Raw genomic sequence first — 24505 nt, 5'->3', positions numbered from 1 at the left:
CCATGCCACTCGCCTTGAGGGGGCGTGGCTACAGAAGAGCAGTCCGAGCTGGCCAATCGGGCAGAGCGCCGAAGAGAGCCGAAGAGCAGGGGATACCGGATTCCGAGGGGATACCTGATATTACACAACACCGGCACACGTCACTTTTTCCTCCTGTAATGCACTGTTTGCTACCTCTTGTATTTTGTTGGCACACGATTGTCATTTTCGCTTCATTTAATGTAACGTTTGCTTTTGTATTTTGCTCACTTGTAATGTTCTCATGTATCAGTTATGTTCCTATTGTGAAGCGCTCTGACACCTTCGGGTAAAGTCCACGCTATATTAAAACGCATAAATAAATAAATAAATATCAGCGAATCAAAGCTTTAAACTACAAATCCCAACGGCCTTAGCGGCCCTTCGCTCCACCAGGCAGGTTATCAGTCCCATAGTATGAACGGTCCAAACCAGGAGTCCTTCCTCTTTCTTTGCTGCTGTAGCAGCGCAGTTAAGTGATTATTTCTATCCGTTTGATTAGGAGTGTATCGCCGCATGTATGTTAGTGTTGGGGCCATTTGTGATCACCTGAGCGCTTCGGACGCCTGGTCTGCGCATGCTTAGTGCCGGTGCCTCTCAGTGCTGGTGCCTTCTGTTGTGCGCATGCTCAGTGTTAGTACTTTCTGACGCGCGCATGCAGTCAGTTCCAGTATCTCTGATGTGCGCATGCTCATCTCATGCCTACTACTCCCGTGGTGCGCATGCTCTTTGTTGTCTCTATCAGGTGCGCATGCTCAGTGCCTCTGTACGCTTCCGGGGTCACGCACGGGTTCTGGGCCCCCCGGTTCCGGGCAGCAGAGTCTGCGGGGCCCCTTCGCTCCCAGAGGCGGCTTGGCCTGAGTCTGCTCGGATACCTCCGGGCCTGCCGGCCCCAGGGAGGCCCCTCACCGGCCCGGGTATGTTTGCCAGGAGCCCCGCTGCGCCGTGGCCCCCAGACTTCCAGCAGCTCCCTCATTCGTGGGCGTGGGGCCTTTATGATCATTTGTAACCAGAGACGCGAGAAACACGCCGCAGGGAGGGCCGAGTGATGCGGCATGGTGGTGTGCAGGCATGCGGCATCAAAGACCCACTGCGGCACATTTCACGGCAGTGTTACTTTTCATATTTTGTAACTCTTGCAAAGTCACCGCCGCGTTCTTAGTTACTTGGAAGCAATGTCTTTCTGCTAAAATCAGAAAATGATGCAAAAGATAAGAAAGTATGTGGAAGTGCATCAACGCCATAATTATGTGGAAAACTCCATTAGCTATAAATTATCAAACATGTGGCATCCACATGACTTACCTTTGACAGGCCCTCGTTATGAGTTGGGAGGAAACCCTGAGGTGGAAAAAGGACCAATTTTCGGGCCAAAATGAGATTAGAAGTGTTGTGGGAAGACTACGATTTTGAGTGGTTTTCACACACAACTTTCACCTTGGAAAGCCTGGTGACGCTTTACTCCATATTGTCTGCAATTCGATTTAATCCAGATCTCTTGACTGGGTGAATGTATGATTTAATTCAGTATTCTCCATCATTTGTTTGCTGTAACACTTTTCGCCCTAAGTGGGAAGGGCCAAGACTGTGGTCCCTTGCTCACACTACCACTGGAATCAAGCTATCCTGGCTGAAGAGGGGTGAAACCCCGAAACCAATCCCAGGATGCTTGTTTCCAGTCCAGGGAGGACCTGGCCTAGCAGTTCGGTCTGGACTGTTCCAATGGGGCACAAGGTCAGACTGATTTGCATATGGCTGGGTCCAAACTGGGATGGTGTAGTGGGCAGAAGAACAATGGATTTAACCCAGATCTTTTGACTGGGGGAGAATGTTTGCATTGTTAGCATTCCGTCCATCATTTGTTTGCTGAAACACTTTTCAATTTTAGTATGACACAAGATGGAGGCAGCTTCCCTAGACAGTGGAAGCCCATTGCCTGCGTTACTGTAGCTGGAGTGTAGAGTCATGGCTACCTTTAGAAATTTTGTGAGGACATTTCTTAGGGAGGGGCTACTGATTAGTTCTTTCTGAGCACTGCTATTTGGCTAATGGTAGGTGTGAGGAGTGCAGTTTCCATTGTGCAAAGTGAGCAAGTTTCTAGGTCAGGCCTTTGGTTTTCACTATTTTTATCACTGGTTCAGAGACGCTGATGGCAGGTATTTGAAGAAACCTCACACCTCATTATGCCTAGTTTGCAGGTGCTCTAGTTTGCAGACCGCCCCTGTGCTGGCTGCTACAATAAGCATCACTGCACAAAGGCTTTGTCTGGGGAAGAGCCTGATATGGGCACTTGAAAAGTAAACCATCCACACCTGTTGTAAAGTTTCAGGCAGGGAATCCATATCCCTTGTCTAGAAGTTGCATATACAAGTCAATCAATTAATCAGGATTTATATAGTGCGGCTAACAACCCAATAGTGTTTCCAGGTGCTTGCAGGTCCTAGAAGGTTTATTCGAACAGCGAGGTCTGTAGTGCCTTTTGGAATTCTGGAGGAGAGGTGATGGTCTGGATCTGTGTGGAGAGGCTGTTCCAGGTCTTTGCTACGATGTGGGAGAATAAAACTGAGAATGTCATCATCAAAAGTAAAATGGTCTACTGGAACGCCTCTTTTTGGCCCACTGATATGGAGGGCCCAACCCCCAAAGTAATCTGTCAAAATCCTCTGATTCATTATAATGAGTTATCCCTCAAACACCAGTTAGGTGCAGTCATTTAATCATGCTTCTTATCACTTCGTAGGATCAAACAAATCTCTAAATTCCTGACTTTCGAAGCCTTGATCCAGATTGTCATAGCCATGGTCATATCCCTTATAGATTATGCCAGTTCTCTTTATATCGGACTCCCTAAGACTCTTCTCTCTAAGTCGTCCAGAATCAAGCTAATTCTCCATTTTTGTTAACAGGTTGTGTGTAACTTGGTAGTTTCTATTACGCTTACGCAATGCATCGCAGACAAGACGGGTTCGGCACACAATTGAGTATCTGCTCTTTAGGTGATTTACCCCTTCATGCCTTCAATTTAGAATCCAAGAAATCTTATCTACAGGGGTTTTACATGCATTGTAATTGGCCTAACGGCTAGGGCGGTTGACAGTGAATCTGGGGAACTGGGTTCGAGTCACGCTGAACATCCTGTGTTTCTGGACACATCACTTAATCTTCCCATGCCTAACAAAAATTAATGTGTCCTCATGTAGCGCAACTGGTGCTATGTAAATCGTTCTGATACCTGATACCTTCGGGTCAAGTTCGCGCTATATAAAACTCTGTAAACAAAAAAAAAAAGGAGCACCCTCCACTTCTGCTTTGGTAGATGCGTCGAGTGTGGGCAAGTGATAGGGAGGCAGAGTGTAATCTTCTCGACGGTTTGTGGAAGTTCAGCGGGTGGTTAATGTAGGCGGGCCCTTAGTTGTGTAGAGCCTTGTGTGCATGGGTCAGCAGCTTGAATTAGCATCTCTTCTGTACCAGGAGCCAGGGGAGCTGCCTGAGGTGGGGATGATGTGGCTTCATCGGGGGAGGTAAAGGTTGAGTCATGTTGTGGCCTTCTGTATGGTTTGAACTCTCTATAGGAGGTGTGAGGCGATTCCTAAGTAGAGAGCGTTGCCACAGTCCAGTTGGTTGGTTATGATACTTCCTCAGGGAAGCATCTGTACCACATATAGACCTTCATAGTTCAGTTACGAATTGTCAGGGGGGAGTGGGGGCGGCCCCAAGCCCCATTTGACAACTGCTAAGGTTCTTGGAGTTGCCCTCAGAAGAGAAACTTCTCAAATGCTGATACAGTATGCATTCGGTGCAACCTTCCCATGTCACAAGAAAACTCTTCAGGCCATCCTGCGGGCCTTCAGCGGGCAGGTCAGACCCCTGCCTCAGATCGATGGGTGGTTCTGACGGACCTCATGCAGGTGGCGGGAGCACTCCAGTCCTGTCTCAGTGTCTTAGATGTCTGGGGATTGTGCTCAGCATTCCTACCATCTTCCAGAGCGAGTTCGTCTGTTGAGAGGTTAACAATGAGAACTCAGTTCCTTGTCACCCCACCTCTTATATTTTAACCTCTTTCTGGATGGATCTGTGTGAAAATGTACTTGCCCAAACATATTCACTTAAAATATTTGTATCAGTTGGGGGATGGCCACTGTGAATAAACACAAGGAAGTGATGTTTGGGCGGGCACTGGGTTAAGGCCTTATTGTAAGTAAGAGGTCCATATGAGGCTCATGGTTATGCATTGTCACTGCCCATGGCTGGGCCGACCCACCAACTCTTTCCAAAAGGGCAGGACATGGATGGGGTGCAGGAATAGAAGAGGTGTAGTAAACTTGGGAATTGCACATGATTGGTTGGTTCCTATGAATGTTCTTCAATTAGTGAGGTAAACACCTGCATATTATCTTGGAATTGAGTACCATCTTCACACCATGCTGTGACCAATCTTCCATGATGGGCGGGGGTGGTGGTGTGTGCTTGGTTGTTTTATTAAATGGTTTTAGTACGGACACCTGAAACACTGGATGTACAGGAAGAGTTGCAGGTAAATCCAGTTCTCCAACCACAGGATTGACCGTACAGGTAATTCTGTCTGCACCAATCTTCGATGCAATCTACCTGTTGTTTTTGATATCTAAGTGCTTTTTGAATGCCAGATACAGTATCTGACCTGTAAAGTTGGACCTTGCTGTCGTTGCACACCAGCTTTTAGCTGTGGGTGTCCTTCTCTGTTTGAAAATTTTGTTGTGCTGAATGGAATCCTCCAAATAGATATGTGTCACGGTCTTTTGTAGTAGGCAACTGGCCGATGGAAAGTGCATCAAATGCAGTCATTTAGAGGTCTTTTTCCTATTAGTCAGAATAATGGGGACCATACTGGTGAGTGAGCTTGGGCAGTTATTCGATATATCCCACTGTAGGTGGTTCGCAGATGATGGCACCAGTGGTCAGAGACGTGCGTAGTTTTCTGCAGAAATGAGGGTCAATCTGGGCATCTTGATCAGTTATCTGAAAGAATGGTAGTCTTTGAAGTCTCACATGTTGCACTGATTGTTAGGCAAATTCCTTTGCTGTTTGTGTCTTTAGAAATATGGTTCTGGTCATCTTACCAAGGTAGTGCACAGGTTCCTTTATTTATCCCGGAGTTGTTTTGGGTAGATTGATGTTCTTGCACTAGTCCACAGCACACTTTTAGTTCTCACAATCCAAAGAAGCACAAATGAGTTCATGGAATGCGGCTGTATCACAGCAGTCTTGACTTGGAAGTGCTTGATTCATGTGTGGGTGTAGTGCTCTATTTGTGAACTCTTTATTGTCTCTTTCCTCTTTCAGTTTGCCAGGTTGCTCTAGGTGCACCGATGCTTCACAAGGAGTTGCCTGTGAAGAACCACAAGCTAAGCAGATGACTGGAGCAGGAGACGATGAGCTTGAGCTGGTGAGCTGTTTTGGGAATCCAAAAGACAAGCAGGAGGCAGTGGTCCGAGGCACTGAGGTCTCGCGGAGTCCCATGAAGGCGGAATTCTTACAAGGCTTGCACTGTGAAAGAGTATGCTTGCAGATGTAGCAGTTTGGATCTTTGGTTGCTGCCAAAGTGTTGCTCTAGTGAGTATTGAGGGGGCTACAGTGGTTGCTGACAGAGGGGTTCTCTGGTGGGTACTGAGGGGGCTGCGATATAGAGGTCACGCTGCTTGCTCACCCAGAAAAATTGAACTTTCACACTTAGGAGTCCATTGTGAGGCTGGAATTGCAGCTACTGCGATACACTACACAGGCCATAACAGACTGAGATCAAGCAAGATTCAGAGACATTGGAAGATCCTATCCTGTTCGTTTCCTGTCTCTTGGCTATGAGGTCTCGAAATGTCAGCTCAAGGCCTTGAAGTCCTCCCCTACAGTTAGTTAAGGAGTGAATGAAAGTACAGCCATTGTAAACCGCTGCCTGTAGAGCTGTACTCCTGGTAAACCTGGAAATGTGGTGGGAAAAAATATCAAGTGATCTTAAGATTTTTAGGCCCCTCTACACCCAAATGAACTAATGTACCCCTTTGTCTGTGCATGGTTTATCATTTATCTACTGGCTGCTGATTGAACCCAGTTCATCAGAAGCTTTACACCACAACACGTACAAAATATTTAAGCTACCGCTGTCCAATCGTCCAGTTACCCAAAGCGTCCAGTTGTACCATCAACTGAAGAAAACAGCCAGTCTCTTAACTCTTCCGTGGGAAACTCTTGCACTCTGTGATTACAGTAATTGAAAGTGTGTACGCCCTGTTAATTTCTGATTTCTAAGCATGACTATCCTTTTACACATAATATTTGCTTCCACATGGTCATTGACAAGCCAGGGCATAGACTTGAAACCATCTTGATGGGAGCTTGCTTGCTGTTTTTCATGAAGCTGCACAGTGGCCCTGGCAGCCAGGGCAATTGGCTTGCTGTTTTTCATAAAGCTGCTTGGAAGCAGATACAAGGGCATGAGCATAGCAGAGTTTGAGGATGCAGGGTAACTGAACATGAAGAGAAAGAGCCGTGATGTAGTACAGGCAAATGGAATTACAAGGAAGTCTGAATCGAAGGACATACCAATATAAATGCAGACCATCAAACAGATAGATCGATTGGAGAGACTGATTGGTTCATGAGCAGAGAGTATGCAGAGCAGTTTATCATTAGGGGAGTTTGAGAGAAACTCAGACCAACACAAAATACCAGTTAATTAATTCAAACAATACCATAATAGCATTATGGTTGATATTTGAGAGCCTTGTGGTTGCGTTTTTAAAGGAGTTTCGTCTTCTTCCCATACTGCAGTCAACGCATGAGTGAGGTGGCTGTTGCACTTAGAGCTGGAGTGAGGCTACAGCACTTCATTTTTATGATTTCAATTAATAATTGATACTATCGGTAGAGGCCCAATTAAAATGGCAGACTATCAACCCTAGTAACTTCCCATTTTAGTTAACAGGCAGTGTGTAACTTGATAGTCTATTACGTTTACGTAGTGCATTACAGACAACAAGACCGGTTCAGCACACGATTGAGTATCTCCTCATTTGTGCATTTCCCCCTTCATGCCTTAAATTTAGAATCCAAGAAATCTTATTTACAGTGTTATTACAAGCATTGTAACAAATTCCATCAGCAAAAGCTTATTTAGAAATACAGCTTAAAGTAAATTATGAGAAACTAAACTTTTGCAAATAAAAAAACAATCTGAAGGAAACTAGAAGAGTGCCTGTGGAAAGAGAAGCTGGATGCTTTTGAATTGATGTGGTTAAGCAGTGGTGAAAAATGGATGAATGAAATACAGTTATGCAGACAGAAGACAAAAGTAACAAACTAAGATGCATTTTATTTCGGACCCTAGAACGCTTTGCCTTTGTGTCTTGTTGCTCTGTCTGTCTATCAGATCTATCAGATCTATCTATCTATCTATCTATCTATCTATCTATCTATCTATCTATCTATCTATCTATCTATCTATCTATCTATCTATCTATCTCAGAGAAGGTGACAAGCCCAGCATATCCACTACAAAAAAGCACCATTCAGAGCTTATCCAAGGTTCAGTTTTCAGAATCTTTCTCTTTAGTGCTGTTTAAAACCTCTCAAAGCTACCTTACAGCGCCTATGAGTCAATATGCTGCACAATAGGCCTTAAGACGAGGAAGAGTAGTCTGATGGACTTTAACGTTGAAGAAGTTGTAGAAAGTTATCCCTTGTGATGAAGAGATAAAACACCAGGATTTCCTGTATTTCATTTCAGACTTCAGTTAAGATTCCTACCATACAAAAACCATAATGACTAATAAGCCTCCATTTCTTCTAGATCACAGGATCATCATCGGTAGTCAAATTAAAATAGAGTAGCAAGCAGATCCCTGAAAGGAGAAAAACAATTCCAGAGATCCGTCAACTATTCTATAGAATTAGCCAAAAAAGCTTCTCAAGGCAGCTTACCTCACACTACAATCCGCTCTTGTATCAAATTCCAGACAGTGATGTGTTGCAGAAGTATGTGCTGACTTCCAAGTGGCTGTTTTACAGATATTAGCCAAATGAACATTGCCTAACAAGGCAGTTGTGCCTGCCTTACCGCTGGTCAAAGTGGCTTTTGGTCTGCCTGGTGTAGTGGCTCATTAGTTAATTGATAACAAAGTGTAATACAGGAGATCGTCAAACCGTAAAGAGATTGTTTAGAAGTGGCTAAGTCTGTACCTTGGGGTTTATAACTGATTAAGAATTGGTCTGATTTTTCTCAAGGTTTTAGTCTTTTCTAGATAGAATTACGAAATCCTCTTACTATTCAGAAAGTGAAAAGAACATTCCAGTAGGGAGGTATAGTTGCTAAAAATAAATATATGTTCTGAATATGGGTACCATCTTAGGTAAAACGTTAGGGTAAAATCTCATCATCACACTCTTATTATTAAAGGCTGCATATGACTCCACACTACAATAATATATCCAACACTACACTCACCCCCTTCCTGACAGACATCCATCCCCTCTCTCTGCCTGATGCAAATGAAGCTGCTCTGGGTCTGTCGGCTGCTCTCTCTAATGCTCTGGACACGCTAGCACCCCTTAAAAAACATTACTCGGCCAGGAAAAGTCCCTCGTCGTCCTGGTTTTCGGAACAACTAAGATTACTACGGCAGAAACGTAGACAGAAGGAGAGAGCCTGGTATGCCTGTCCTGACCCCCAGGGGAAAAATCTACTTAAGTCAGCCCTGAGAGAATACAAAAAGGCCATAGCTGAAGAAAAAAAGAACTACTTCAGCAAGATCACCACCTCACTAAAATCATCTAGAGAGCTTTTTAAAATCATTGACACTTTGTCAACACCTAAAGTCATCGAATCAGTGAATGAGTCGCAGGAGCTCTGCGATGATATCGCAGGCTTTTTCCACTCCAAAATATCTGACATTTATACTTCCCTCAATACTGAACTGTATGCCAACTGGGCACTCTTGCCCCCCCCTTCCTCCTTTTCCCACATTGAGACCCCTGAAATGGACTCCTCGTCTAATTTTTCCAGCTTCCCACATCTGACGCAGGACGAACTAAATCGCCTTCTTGATGCCACTAAATCATGTTCGCCTCTTGATCCCTGCCCTCTGAAAATCTTGAAGTCCTGCAGAGAGACTGTCCTCCCTCCTCTCTTGCAGGTTATGAACATGGCCATTGATGAGGGGTCTTTTCCAACTCCTTGGAAATCGGCAGTTGTTAAGCCTCTTCTAAAGAAACCTTCCCTAAATCCTGAAGTCTTAAAAAACTTCTGGCCAATATCTCTGCTCCCAGCCCCGGCAAAGATACATGAGGCCCACCTTAATTCTCATTTGACTACATATTTAGATAAGAATGGTCTTCTTGACATCTCCCAGCATGGGTTTCGTGCTGCTCACAGCACCGAATCCGCCCTCACTGTCGTAGTTAACATCTGCTCTGAGGTGGACAGAGGGCAGACCACTTTATTGGTGCTACTTGATCTCACGGCTGATTCAGAAAAGGGGGTGGTGATGAACAGAGTGTCTGAATTAAGCAGACCACTCTTACCCAGTCCAAAGATCAGGGCTTTATCCATCACCGTTTTTTAGCTCACTGCACCATCCCAGCTCAGAACTTGGCTATATGCAAATTAGTCTGACCCTGGCCCAGTGCATCATGGGAACAGGGCAGACCAAACTACCAAGCCAATTCTTATACTGGGAAGGAAACAAGCTACCGGGGACCGGTTTCTGGCATTTCAGCCGTCTTCGGCCCGGCTTGCTTGAATCCTGATGGTGCAATGAGCTAGGGACTCACATCTGAGTATACCCCGGTAGCTTGTCTCCTTTCTGGTGAAGAATTGGCTTGGTAGTTTAGTCTGCCCTGTTCCCATGATGCACTGGGCCAGGGACAGACTGATTTGCATGGTGGATGGTGCAGTGAGATAAACAACGGTGATGGATCAAGCCCTGATCTTTGGACTGGGTAAGAGTGGTCTGCTTAATTCAGACACTCTGTTCATCACCACCCCCTTTTCTGAATCGTTTTTGGCCACTATAGGTGTGGCAGGGTATACTCAGACATGAGTCCCTTTCTCACTGCACCATCAGGATTCAAGCAAGCCGGGCCGAAGAAGGCTGAAATGCCAGAAACCGGTCCCCGGTAGCTTGTCTCCTTTCTGGTGAAGAATTGGCTTGGTAGTTTAGTCTGCCCTGTTCCCATGATGCACTGGGCCAGGGACAGACTGATTTGCATATAGCCAGGTTCTGAGCTGGGATGGTGCAGTGAGATAAATAACGGTGATGGATCAAGCCCTGATCTTTGGACTGGGTAAGAGTGGTCTGCTTAATTCAGACACTCTGTTCATCACCACCCCCTTTTCTGAATCGTTTTTGGCCACTATAGGTGTGGCAGGGTATACTCAGACATGAGTCCCTTTCTCACTGCACCATCAGGATTCAAGCAAGCCGGGCCGAAGAAGGCTGAAATGCCAGAAACCGGTCCCCGATAGCTTGTCTCCTTTCTGGTGAAGAATTGGCTTGGTAGTTTAGTCTGCCCTGTTCCCATGATGCACTGGGCCAGGGACAGACTGATTTGCATATAGCCAGGTTCTGAGCTGGGATGGTGCAGTGAGATAAATAACGGTGATGGATCAAACCCTGATCTTTGGACTGGGTAAGAGTGGTCTGCTTAATTCAGACACTCTGTTCATCACCACCCCCTTTTCTGACTTGATCTCACGGCAGCATTTGATACCCTGTCCCCTTCAATCCTGGTAGACCGGCTGAAGGGGATAGGGGTGAAAGGGAAGTGCCCTGAGTCTTCTGTCCTCCTTCCTCTCAGAGACAGCAAAGGGTCCAGCTAGGTAGTTTTCGGTCTCCCTCCCAGGCCGTGCAATGTGGGGTTCCTCAGGGCTCCTCCCTGAGTCCCTTGTTATTCAACCCCACTTGCCGAGGTAATAAGATCTTTTGGGTACCAAATATTGTCCTATGCAGATGATACCCAAATTATCATTTCCACCACCTCACCGGCCAAAGAGGCTGCCTCCAAATTTCGAACTTGCATGGAAGCAGTCTCGCAATGGATGGTGCGTAACTACTTAAAGCTCAACGGGGAGAAGACAAAGGTCCTAGTCTTTGGAGGAAACCATGACATCTGGTCTGAAGACTGGTGGCCCCCCTCTTTGCGAGACTGCCCCCAACCCACCAACTCGGCCAGATACCTTGGCGTTCTCATAGATTCGGCCCTCTCCTCTGACCTTCAGGTTAACAGAACAGTATCCACCTGCTGTAATACCATCCGCATGTTTAAAAAGATCGCCCCCTACTTGTCATTTGACGCCCGCAAGCAGTCAACAGTTGCCCTGGTATCTTCCAGCCTCGACTATTGTAATGCGCTGTATGGGGGCATAAACAAGAAATCCCTCCATCGCCTTCAGATGGTTCAAAACTCTGCTGCTAGGATGGTCCTAAATCTATCCAGGCTATCATCTGCAACTCAGGCCAGGAAGGATCTCCATTGGCTACCCATACATGCCAGGATTTCCTTCAAGCTCATCTGTTTGGCCCACAGGGCTGTGTTTGGTTCTGGCCCTGAAGGTATAAGGACTCTTGTTAGTCCCTATTCTCCCAAGAGAACCCTCCTTACATCCTCAAAAAATCTGCTTGCTGTCCCCAGATTTAAAAAGGCGAAATGGGGAGGAAGAGCCTTTTCTACTTTGGCCCCTAAACTGTGGAATAACCCCCCCCCCTGCCCCGAACTTTCCAACCAACCCACTTTGGTAACTTTCCGGAAGCTTCTGAAGACTTGGCTCTTCTCTCAGGCTTACTAAATATTTTTTCTCTCTCTGTATTTTTATATACTTTTATGTGTGGACTGCGCCTTGATGCCCTTTGGGCTAAGTTCGCGCACTATAAATAAACTTTCATTCATTCATTCACATTTGGTAGGGCTTCCAGCTCATTAGCCCTACATGCGGAAGTAATTGCAACCAAAAGAGGCTGCATCCCTTGAGCGATGCTTCAATGAAGGCACACAAGTGGGTTCGAAAGGGTGAGACATTCATTTTGAGAGCATCAATTTTAACTTTGATGAAGAAGGAGAAGGCTAGAGTAGGAGGATTTCCAATAGGAGAGAACACCGTGTTTAAATCCTCCAAGAAATAGTTGGTTGCTGGGACCTTGAAAATAATTTTTGATGAGGTCTCTTTCAGCAAGGCAAACGTTTATCGAGGTAAACTAATTTAGGTGAAGCTAGGTGGAACAACTATGGTAAAATTACATCTTCCTGACAGTACATCCTCTTGTTTTTAATTTCTGTTTAAATGCGAGAGGCTGTTGAGCTGTAATAAAAAGTTCATCTGTCCATGCTGTCTGACCTCCGAATCCATGCTTGTCAGGTGCAACAGCTTCCCTTAAAGCTTGGTCACTAGCTGCATGTAAGTCTTTTGTGTGATTTTTAGAAGCATGTGAAAGACGGTCTGGGACACAACGTTGCATGGGCTATTTCAGATCTATGAGGATCACTGTTTTTTGAGAGCTCCGTTGCTTAAAGAGACCAATCTTATTTGTGAGATGAGAGGAAGGGTACTGGAATTAACGCAACCAGCTCTTCAAAAGAGCATTGCCAGCAAGACAGGTTCACATATCCTACAGTGGAAGTTGGGCATTTAGAAATTTGACATGTGGGAAATATGTCTACTTGTGAGAATCCCCCGTTAGAAGAATGTTGTGGTTCATGACCCTCTGACGGTTTTCGTCGAATAATCTGCTGAACAATCATGTTGATCCTGCACTCCTGAAAGAGAGATCACTTTTATTGACAGATTCCAGGCCAAGAGCCTTGACCAAATCTTCTGCATCTCTAGAGACTACGTAGTAGACTGACCGTGTACCACTTTTGTTTAGCTAGTGCATTGTGGTGCTTTTGTCTCCCTAAATTAGAACCTGTTGGTCATCTAGAGAAGGGGAGAAGCGCTTCAAAGAAAAGTGAATTACTTGAGTTCAGAAAATTGATGATGGCATAATTTTACCTTCTCCAATCACAGATCCCGAAAGAACAGGTTTGCTAAGTGAGCACCCTCCTCACAAATGAGGCATCTGTGACAAACACCTGCGATGTAAGATTCTGTAGGAATGGACTCCTCAAACCAGTTTGTTTCCCTTGCACTACAATATAAGGGATTGTTTTGCTGCTGGAAAAATTCAGAGTTCGTTCTTCCATTTGTCTTCCCATTGGTCTCATTGTTTCCAGCTAAAGTAAAATTGGCAATCCATTGGATTCAGCATCCTACTGAGCTGTTGCTGCTTTTTCCAGATTGATTACACTCTGTCCTCTGAAGGACACACTTTTCCTTGCTTTGTGTCCAGTCTTGCTACAAGGTTTGACAGATTCTAAACTGGGGTTGTAACGGACTTCTGGGAATTGATTTGTAGACCATTTGATTCCCTTCTTCTCAACCAGGATATATATTGAATACATGCCTTTATGTTTTTAACATAGAAGGCCTAGTTCTGTTGTTAGCCTCTTCAGCAAAGGGATAGTTAACTTGCATAAGTCAGACAGATGATATGTTGGCATTGACCTCAGCTTTTATACATTTTATTTCCTCTTCGTTGCCAGTCAAAAAGAGCATTGCCTGAGAATGGAAGGTTCAGTAGTTTGACCTGAGCTCTGCAATGAGGTGGCGAGGTGCAGCCAGAAAAATCTCTAGTGTGATGCTGTGAAGGTAGACTGAAGCTGCAAACTTGGTGAAATTAGTGGCAGTACTAATTACTTGTTTGAACTGAAGCCGGTCTTGTGCCACCTTGCAGAAATATTTCTTGTTATCTTTCAGGTGAACATGAGCCACTTTTGAATGCTTTCTCACAGAGACTAGTTGTTTGTCTGTAAGAAGGCTTTTAATCTAACTGATGCCAGGACTGCGGAGGATGTACCATTCCTCTTTTTGTCCGCTGCATCAATTCATCTTGGTCTCCTCATTGGGAGGAGGAGCTGGTGCTCCTGGAGCTGGGTTGTGTCTTTTCCAGGCATCTGACAGTATCTGGGACTCTGGCTTAGTGTCCATGCAAAGAAAAGCAGGGGTTGAATCCGGTATTTCTTCAGTAGTAGTGGAGCGGCTGGTGTCAGAAGTTTCTCCTCTGCTATTCCCAGCAAGCCTGGTACTGTTATAAATAGTGTGAGAAGCCTCCAACGGAATGTTGAGCTTACATGCCCCTCAAGCCAGCCCATGTTGAGAAGTTGAGGTCTTTCAACATGCATGCCTCGAGGAGTAGCAGGGGCGGACATTCTTCATGGAGAATCAGCCAATGAATTTGAGGTGTAAGATTATGTATTGCTTTACAGAATTCTCTTTTGCCTCTTAAAATGGAAGTGGTGTGGCGCAGCGAGCAGGGTGCCCGACTCCGGACAACCAGGTTCATGGGTCAATCCCCGGCACCAAGTTAGCCCAGCACCATGTGACTCTGGGTAATAGCTTTCTTAATCTTCCCAAGGGCCCCGAGCCGGGACACCTTTCCGGAGGTAGCTGTGTGCTTTACAAATTATTATTTAATATTATTATTATTATTTATTTTTATAGAGCGCGTAGTCACCGGAGGTATCCCAGCGCTAAAAGATCCTATCTCTTCAGGTCAGTGGGACAAGGGGGGAAGGGGAGAGGGGAGGGAGGGGAGGGGGGAACAGAAGATCGGGGGGAACAGAAGATCGGGGTTACGGACAAGCATAATTCATTTAGGGAAAAAGGTGGGTTTTGAGCCGCTTCCTGAAGCGAAGATATTGTGGTTCGAGTCTCAGGTCGCGGGGGAGTGAGTTCCAGAGACGTGCGGTGTGGACTGAGAAACGTCTTCCTCCTGAGCGAGCTTTCTTAAATCTGGGGGTAATGATGAAATTTTCCATGTCCGAACGGAGGAGTCTTGAGGATTTGTAGGGTTTGATGAGTTTCCTGAGAACAGGGGGGCCTTGATTATGTAGCAGTTTGTGGGCTAGGCACAGGGCCTTGAATTTGACCCGCTCCCTTATGGGAAGCCAGTGGAGGAGTTTTAGTGCAGGTTTTGTGAGAATCCGGGCCGCGATGTTCTGAATTCTCTGAAGCTTGTTCAGCGTCGCTTCGGGGGCGCCCAGGTAGACCACATTGCTGTAATCAAGCCTCGAGAGTATTAGGCCTTGAATTAGCAGTTTTTGGGAGTTGGGGGGCAAGAGGGGCAGGATTTTCCTCAACGATTTCAGGAGCCTGAAGCAAGTCCCAGCTACTTTCTTTGCTTGCACGGTGAACGAAAGATCGGTATCGATCCACACACCCAAGCTTTTTACTTCTTCTTTTGGATCAGGGGGGGGGACCCAGACAAGCTGGCCAGATGTTCGGGGAGAGTGTGAGTCCTTTCTGGCCGAGGAGCAGAACCTCAGTTTTCGTCCCGTTCAGTTTTTAAGGCTGAACTGTTCATCCAGCGTTGGACCTGCGTAAGGCAGTTGAATAAATCTGCTGGTTGTTGTCTGGGGTGGGATAGTGACACAACTAGTTGTGTGTCGTCGGCGTGGCTGACGACGCTCACTCCGAACGGGGTGATGACCTCCTCCAATGGGGACATATAGATATTAAATAATGTGGGGCTCAGGGAGGAGCCCTGAGGCACGCCACATTGGAGGGGAGTTTCGGAGGAGCAGGTGTTGTTCTCCCAGATCTGATAGGTCCGTTGGGCCAGAAAGGATGAGAGCCAGGTTAGGGCGGAGCCTTCCACACCGACTCTCTTGAGCCTTTTGATGAGGAGTTGGTGGTTGACGGTATCGAAGGCCGCACTCAGGTCGAGGAGGATCACTGCCACTGATCCTCCTTCGTCTAAGAGTGCTCTGGCCTCCTCTACCGCTGCCAGGAGGGCGATGTCCGTGCCCTGCCCTGGACGAAAGCCCGTCTGAGAGCTTTTTAGCCTGTTGTTGTCCTCCAGGAACTGGGAGAGTTTTTTATTAACCAGTTTTTCAGCAATCTTGCTGATTCCTGGGAGTAGGGAAATAGGCCTATAGTTAGCCAGGTTTTCAGGATCGAGGGAAGGTTTCTTTATTAAAGCTTTAACGACTGCCGCCTTCCAGCTCGGGGGTACGGCTCCCTGTTGGAATGAGGCGTTGATCAGGTGGGTAAGGGGTGGAACAATCGTGGGAGCAAATGCTGGTATTTCATTTCATTTTTGTGGTGGAAGTGATTGGAGGAGCAGGAGGATGAGATACTTTTGAAGAAGTCTGAGCAGGTGTAGTTGACAAACTAGGAGAAGGAGGCCTCTTTCAGATTGGAGACATGCATGTATGTGTGGCTCCAAAAGTGATTTAGGAGACAGTTGAAGAGATTTCATTGGGACTTGCAGTGGTTCTGCTGGTAAGCACGGGCATAACGCAGGCCCCTGAAGCCCCTCCGGCGCTGAGGGCATTCAGCTCCTGGCTAGTGAATATATGTGATATTAGGGACTACGGGTCCCCTCTTCACATCTTGCAAGGGGCCTCATGATTTTCATTTACATCACTTCTGGGATGGTAAAGTGTAAAATCCAAAAATGCGCAGAGGCTCAGTCAGCATAGGGGACAGCGTCGCCATTTTGTTGGAGTCATTGAACCTCTCACTGAGGGTGGGTTGATGTTCAATGCCTTGATGCAGGTCTGTGATGTAGAGAGATGTTCGAAATCAAGTGGTGCCACATCTAATGGTGTCTTGACGTTAAGTGGCACCATGTGTAGCATGTCAGTGACATCAGGCAGCGTGATCCTGGGGGAAATGTACCTGATGTTGCTACTTCAGTGTCAAAATGGATCCTGCCCTCCGTAGCAAAGAAATTGCGTCTCATCCCGTCGTCACGACCATCGATGTTCAATGAGAATGAGTGCCGGCAACGGTGGTGTTTCATATTCAAGTGTTTGCCTCCAATTCCCAGATTTAGTGATCTACTTCAAAGAGGGGCTAAGTGCATTCATTTTACTACATAAAGTAAAGTTCTCATTGTTTTTGCACGGAGCATCCACGACTTTTGAAATCTGTATTGGAAATGTCATTAATGTCTGTATCCTGTTAATTCTTCTTTTTTTGTGTTCTGTGTGGTGGTCCAATTCCCATCTGTTATGTGCACTGTAATTGTGTCTCTATACTTTATGGTATTACACTTCGTTATCTTTATGCTGCAGCTAAACGTTTTAATGGTCATATTGAAGGTGATCCTGAAGCACCAGGATGATTGAGCCCTGAAACTTATTGAACCTCATTTATGTGGTGAGGCCTCTGAAAAACAGAATCTCTGCTAGAGTTAGAAGGGTAAGTTGCAGGGAGTTAACTAGGCAATCAATCTGCATTGGTGTTTTCTTTATATTAAATAGCTTGCTGCTATAATTGATGTGTGTGTATTTGTGTCCTTGATCTTAAAAGGCTTCATATCCAAGATACAGCATCTGCACAAGACTGTGTTCAAAGATTAATGGAAAACACAGGAGATCAAATTGTAGCCTTATGGGGAATACTACGCTACTTTAAACCTTCTTCATGTTGGAAAATCAGTGAATATATATTGTAGTGCATCCTTGATTTTTTGATTTGTATTTTGGATTGCCTGCTTATCAATTTAATTGTTAGTATAAGTGGGAAGCCTGACATTGCAATGTTTTCTATGACTATGGAAATAAAACAAACTATGTTCGTGCCCATTGACCAACATTTCATTGAAGAAAACGCACATAATTTAGCCTGATCATTTGAGTATCCTTTTCAGCAGTTCCTGGTTTTATAATTTGGTTTGCTATAAATCAGTCACTCCTTGTAATGCTACAAGTTTGGAAAACTATGCTGTCACATTGTGATAAACTGTAATATAAAAACCGGCCACTCTGGATTGCATCCTTGCTGACTGCAGTCCTCATTGTGAAGAAAGTATATGTGGCGATGATGGTCATTCTGCCAGCTAGGCAAGCCACAACCTCACGTACTTGTGGCAGAACGAGAGACAATTGTTTACTACATCATTAGAAAGTTGGTTTTCCAGCAGTGAGTGTTTTAGACCTTCCATCTACAAGCAACATCTCCAACTGGTAACACACACTCGCTTCCTAGGAAGTTGAGTTAGGCTATGTATATTTAAACCACATGATTCCAAGTCAAGTTTACAAGTTGTCAACCTATTTTATTGGAGACAGACAGTGTTTCTGAACTATAGGTCTATTATCTATGGAACTCTATCTGGGATCTCGCTGAGAAAGCCTTCTGACTAAACAGTAGTGCTTAATTAAGTGTGGCTTTCAGTCTCAGTCCTCACAAATGAATGCTAAGCCATGCTTGTGATGGAGACAAGAGTTACATTGAGGAGGGCAGCACAAGTCGCATCAAGAAGTTAAAATGTTTGGCCATTCTGATCCAAAAGCCTCTTTAGCTGGCAGTTCAGGCTTTTACTTTCCAGAGATGGACGAAAATCTGATACTTAGCTCAAATTCATCGTAACATATTATCTGATGTAACTGCACAATGTCCAGAAGATTGCCTAGGCAGGAAGACATACATACTCATAAAAAAAGTATTGTTATTCAGTCTTGGAGAATGTGTGTTACATGAGAGGTATCCTGAGAGACACCCTTTTGGGGCCATCATCGCCATGTGTACATTATTGGTACTTGGTATGAGTATAGAAAGTTCAGCAACATCTGTGGTAACCCCAAAAGCAGGAATGGGGGTCCGATGGTCTCTATAGACACCCCTTGTGCAAGTGCAAACAAGACCAAAGAGATGTCAGAGTGCAATACAAATGCAGCAAGTTGCACAGTGCTAATATGAGAAGAAAGTAATACAAAGTTCTGGGTACTTGAAAGGTTGAATGCTATGAAGAGATGTGATTGCTGGAGGAATGGAATTACAAATCATGGGTGCATTCCTTAAGAAGGCTTGTTTTTTTTCTTTCTTGATGGCTGGAAATTCTAACAGCATAGGTTCTGCAGTTCACAAAGAGCATTTTCTGTCTCAGATGATGAGTTGCAGGTTGAATTAGGTGTTTTGTTTGAATGGCCTTGTATGCAGTATAGGCCAGCTTGGATTGGAATAATGCTTCTGCGCGTAGCAATTTTAATGAAGTCAATAAAAGGATGATGTGGTTGTATCTTCTTGCTCCTATGACAAGTCTTGCAGCTGTGGGGAAGTGGATTTTGGAAGGCTCTATTTGAATTTTGGGAATGCTGCAGCGAATGGCTTTGATGTAAGCCAGTCATGACATCACTAGAGCCTGATTTAAACGTTTATGATCCATCTCTGTGACATTGTGTTTAATGCCTATATGGTTTTCAGTTGATATTGTGCCCCTGAACTAGAGAGTTAATGTCGAACTTGAGGTTTAAGTTTCTGTCTAGTATAGTGATTTCATGCTGGTTACATGTACTCCAGTACCTCCTTTATGGGTGCAAGACGCAATTCTTCACAAAAGACCAGAATCTCTTGACATGGTGCGTCTTCTAAGAAATGAGGACGGAACAAATAACAGGTGGGATAATGATTATGCTCTCCATGTACATTAAAAAAAGGCTTGTATGTTAGAATACATTTAATTAACTCCCTTTCTCAGGAATATCCAGTGCCAAGTGTGTAATTAAACTTTCATTGTTTGTGGTTATTCAGAGATGCACCATTTTACAAATCATCAGGATCAGCCTGTGCTTCTTTAATGGACTCTTTTTTCATAGCAATCCCAGTTTGTGGCAACCCCATAAGAATAGCACATCTCCACCTCAGAGCATACAACACTTTTTTGGGAATTAGCATTCCAGAATATGTCAAATTATAACAGTTTTCAAGCTCTGTGTGATGTTTTGCAAGTTGAAAGGTAATCTTTCATTTTATTTCTACAGGTAACTCAAGCATGGACAGAAAAAACGAGATGATTCCGGCACCTGGACCAAAACAATTACCACCATTATAATGTGCACATGAAAGGCACTGAAGATGCTCCCGTGATGTGAGAACAGAACAATTTATAGAAGCAACAGTGTGCTCAGGAGGCCTTTGGCAAGAAGGACCAGCGTGAGCTATTGCTTGTTTTAGCAATTCATTCATTAACCTATAAATACAGCAATCTGAAATTTAAAAAGTGTGCCAGCATTCGTGGGATTGAAAGATCTGTTAAGGAACGCAATTCTGAAAAAAAGAAGGACCAGTGCAAGAACTAAGCATAGTAGAAAATTCAACTAACTTCAATTAAGAGGCTACTCATTACAGATAACAAAATGGAAATTGTCGCAATAGCTTTTCCCTACACTTCACACGAGACAAGCTTTAGTTATAACCTTGAAATTATGCTAGAGAATAAGCGAGATGTGAAAGATGAAATGTATCAATGTTTTGAATGTGAGAAAATCTTTAGCCACAAATCTTATCTGACTCGACATGAGAGAACGCACTCCAATCAAAAACCTTTTCATTGCACTGAGTGTGAGAAAAGCTTCAGTCTTAAAAGCTATCTGGTTAAGCACGAGAGAACTCATTCTGGACAAAAACCTTTCCAGTGCAGTGAATGTCACAAAAGTTTCACCAAGAAAAGCAGCCTGAATGAGCATGAGCATGCACACTCGGGAGATAAACCGTATCAGTGTGCTGAATGTGGGAAAACCTACTGTCATAAAATCAGTCTTATGCAGCACGAGAGATCACACACCGGGGAAAGGCCTTATAAGTGCAGTGAGTGTCAGAAAAGCTTCAGTGAAAAAAGCACCCTTACTAAGCATGAAAGAACTCACTCGACACAAAAACCATATCAGTGCACTGAATGCCGGAAAACGTTCAGCCTTAAAAGTTACCTGACTAAGCATAAGAGAACCCACGTGGTAGAAAAACCTTATCAGTGCAACGTATGTCAGAAAAGTTTTGGTACTAAAGCCAGTTTGACTCAGCATGAGCTTGTACACACAGGAGAAAAGCCTTATCAGTGTTCAACATGTGAGAAAACCTATTGTCATAAAATCAGCCTAGTTCAACATGAGAGATCGCATACAGGTCAAAAACCTTTCGAGTGTAATGAATGTAAAAGAAGCTTCAGTGAAAAAAGCACTCTAACTAAGCATAAGAGGACTCACACAGGGGAAAAACCTCACCAGTGCACTATATGTAACAAACGTTTTGGTAAGAAATCCACTCTGGCGCAGCATGAGAAGACACACACGGGAGAAAGACTCTATCAGTGCAGTGAATGTGAGAAAAGCTTCAGTCAGAAAATCCATCTCACGCATCATGAAAGAACGCACACGGGAGAAAGACCATATCAGTGCACGGAGTGTCTGAAAAGCTTCAGTCAGAAAATCCATCTGACTCAACACGAAAGAACACACACAGGAGAAAAGCCCTATCGCTGCACTGAATGTCCAAAAAGCTTCAATCATAAAATCAGTCTAACACATCACATGAGAGAGCATGCGCCAGACTTGACTGTTGGTGATGCATTTATTGACGATCGTCAATCATGACATTAATCTGGATGGAAGATGTAGAGGAAGAATTATTAGTGCTTTGAATTTATGAAGAGCACTAGTCTGAAATTTCTTTAGCGTACACATACCTGCAACAAATTCAAATAAGAGGCCGTACCACTATCAGGAAAGACACTACACTGAAACAAATATAGACGGGGTGTAAATATATTCACATATAATCCAAAGACAGGCTAATGCTTAATAAAGCCATGTTGGACGGTTGAAAGAATAGGCAAACGTTTTGCTTTGCATCGGTAAATTACAATTAAATAGGTGAAAGCTTACTGCATACTTGGATCTTAAAATGCTATTAATTTGTGCAATATTTGTACAGTTGTGGCTTGATGCAATTAACTATAGTGATACAGTGGAAAACCAGACCCAACTGAACCATGAGAATGACCAGACCGTCATAGCCAGTGTGATGTGATGTGCTGCACTAGTTCTACTTTGTCCGGAACTTGGCCTAGTAAGCAACTTCCTCAAGGACCTTATGCCAACACCCCCCTTATCTGCTAAAAGAATCTTGATTACTGAAGAACATCCGCAATAAGTTTTTAGACTTTAACTTGATATTTTTCTTTTTGCATATCTAACATTGGTACTAATTATTATGCACTTGATTTATCCCTGACACTCAGTGCGCTCTCCTTTTATTGTACGTTTCTCTCCATCGTGCCTTTTAATCAGTCTATATGTTCTTCCTGGCAATGCTTGTATTGGTTTAAGTATGTTTACCTGGCTAGATTTCATGTTCACGTGTTCCGTTTTGAGCAACATAAAAGGGTACTCCGAAGCCAGAGGAATACGCAAAAAACATCTGCTGTTTTCAGATGACATATAGACTGCAAGTGATGACCACTGTATGAAAAAAGAGTTAAGTCGCTCAACAATTATCCAATTGAGATGCACTTTGGTCTCAACAAATGTACAAAAGCAACACTTGAAAAGAGAAGCTGTGATGATATCTCTTTGCAATCCACTCTGCACACCATCCTATTTTGTACATTTTATAAAGGTCTCAGAAAAAAATGTCTTGTTCCATTGCTACGTCACACTGGATATAGGCAATGTCGTCCGGCCTTAATCTTTCTGCAGCTCCTAGAAGGCGAGCACATAGTTTTTATAATAGTCAGCTTTCTTAAATGTATTGTTCGTCATCGAGCGAACCTAGACTAAATACTGTACAATAGCCAGCTCTGACTCATATCAATGCAAATAGGGAGAATTTTTAACTGATTCATTTTGCTTGTTATTAACCATTTTAACTAAGGGATAATAATTTGTAATGTGATTTTTTTAAAAAATGTTAACCTTGTAACTAGATCCTGCATATTTATATGATTGTTTTAAAAGTATGCTTTTATGATTTGCAAGCCTAAAAAATAAAGCAAGAATTGAATTGAATTGAAAAGAGAAGCTGAACATCGTAGGGAATTGTAAAAAGGAACATTGAATTTGATCTAGAGGGAGTGTAAATTTGTAATGGTAGACAAAAGTGTGGCAGAGGCAAGAATAAAACTATGCAAAAATACTACCAATGACTAAATCTAATTTTGTAGAATTCAGGCTGTGCAAAATAAATGATTTACAACCTATAAATGATCTCATACTTCTGTTCTAGCTAATGCTTCAGAATCACACACAGACAGAAGCACTTAGAGGCGGCAACAAGAAAATTAGCACATGCACATTGGTGAACTTATTAACCCAGCGCATTGCCGGACAAAATATTCCTAGAGCAGAAGGGGTTGCGGTCCTTATTGTAATCTACATTCATAGAGTCCACAATTTTAGACTTTCACACGTGCCCATCAACATCAAAAGAGCTGATTATACATAAGGTGTTGTAATATGGAAAATAGAGCCCGATTCGGTATTCATCATGAAACGTGCACATTGTTGTGGAAAGTGTAAGGCATGAGGAACAACCCTTACATTCGAGGAAAACAGATACACCAGAAAGCTGCAGACCTGGTGAGTATCTACTCAAACTATTCAAGAAACTAGAGCAGCAGAAAAGAAACGCCTGCTGAAAGTGGTACGTATGTACTAGAAAACACAAGGAGGTGATGGACAAATCCAGTGCGGGCCAAGAAATGACAAGTTGTTTCACAAAGAAAAACTGCAACACATATTTGCAAAATTACTAAAAGCTGCCCGGGATAGCCTCTTGTTCCCAAAATGGTTTACTGCATACAAAGAAAAAATTGTTACGTTGAATAAATACAGGTTTTGACACCATGAATCGTTATTGTTGAACATGTGTGTACCCTGCAGCAGAGTAGGACAGATATTTTCAAAAGCTGTTTCTTCACTGTACTGTGCATGTATGCGGTCGTAATAGACTGCACCCCATCCCCTTTCCTATACACAGGCGTTCCTGCCTCGTTTTCTTTTTAGGTTTTGCCTGCACAGCACCTGCCCTATTCTAGCAAAAGCTTTTGTAAGGAAAAAAAATCTTAAAAGGGGCTTAGAGCCCATCCATTACTTACCTCTACTTACCATTAGTTGGCTCCCACGTCACTCTTGTTTGCTTGCTTCCTATTGGTCATTGCCGCTTCCTCCTCTCCTCCAGCTTCCTCCTTGGCTTTAAGTCTTCGTCCTGGCCATGGATCTTGGACCAAGTACTGCATTCTGCGGCGAGAGTCTTTCCACTGGCCTCAGGCTACTGTACTTCTTTTTTGTGTGCATGCAGTCCTTCTCCTTCACCAAATGTCCTCCTCTCACTCTTACTGCTCCCTTTCACTTGCTTCCCAGCTTTGCAAGTACCATATGTACAGGAAAGGCAACAGCGCAAAACACATTTGTGCAGACAGAATGTTTTTTTTCTTTTCACACTCAATGTAGAAAACAAATTACACAAAATAAACTCAGAAATGTGGCTTCGCTTTACACTCTGGGGCTTATCTTCTTGAAAATTTTCCTGAGAGGAATGGCATTCTGCATTGAGAGAATGTGGCGTAACGGGCAGAGTGGCTGGGTTTGAATCTCGGCGACCCCTTAACACCCTATGATTCTTGCAAAATCATTTTATTTC

General features: G+C 44.0%; 1 protein-coding gene across 2 annotated transcripts; it reads left to right on the top strand.

Moving 5' to 3' along the window:
- Positions 1–765: 765 nt before the first annotated feature.
- LOC147664909 (uncharacterized) lies at positions 766–23067 on the top strand. 2 transcript variants are annotated; one of them, XM_086949898.1, is made up of 3 exons: positions 766–935; positions 5341–5610; positions 19852–23067. In XM_086949898.1, exon 3 carries the CDS (start codon positions 20227–20229, stop codon positions 21457–21459), a length of 1233 nt encoding a protein of 410 aa, XP_086806024.1. In that variant the 5' UTR covers positions 766–935; positions 5341–5610; positions 19852–20226; the 3' UTR covers positions 21460–23067. The 2 variants fall into 2 exon arrangements, with proteins under 2 accessions (XP_086806024.1, XP_086806025.1); XM_086949899.1 differs by lacking the exons at positions 766–935; positions 5341–5610 and adding an exon at positions 17161–17287.
- The last annotated feature ends 1438 nt before the right edge of the window (positions 23068–24505 follow it).

This window comes from Lissotriton vulgaris, unplaced genomic scaffold (genome assembly GCF_964263255.1).
Source record: "Lissotriton vulgaris unplaced genomic scaffold, aLisVul1.2 SCAFFOLD_671, whole genome shotgun sequence".
Classification (NCBI taxonomy): Eukaryota; Metazoa; Chordata; class Amphibia; order Caudata; family Salamandridae; genus Lissotriton; species Lissotriton vulgaris.
Note: the sequence above shows the minus strand (reverse complement) of the source record. Positions and strands in the feature narration are given on the sequence as shown.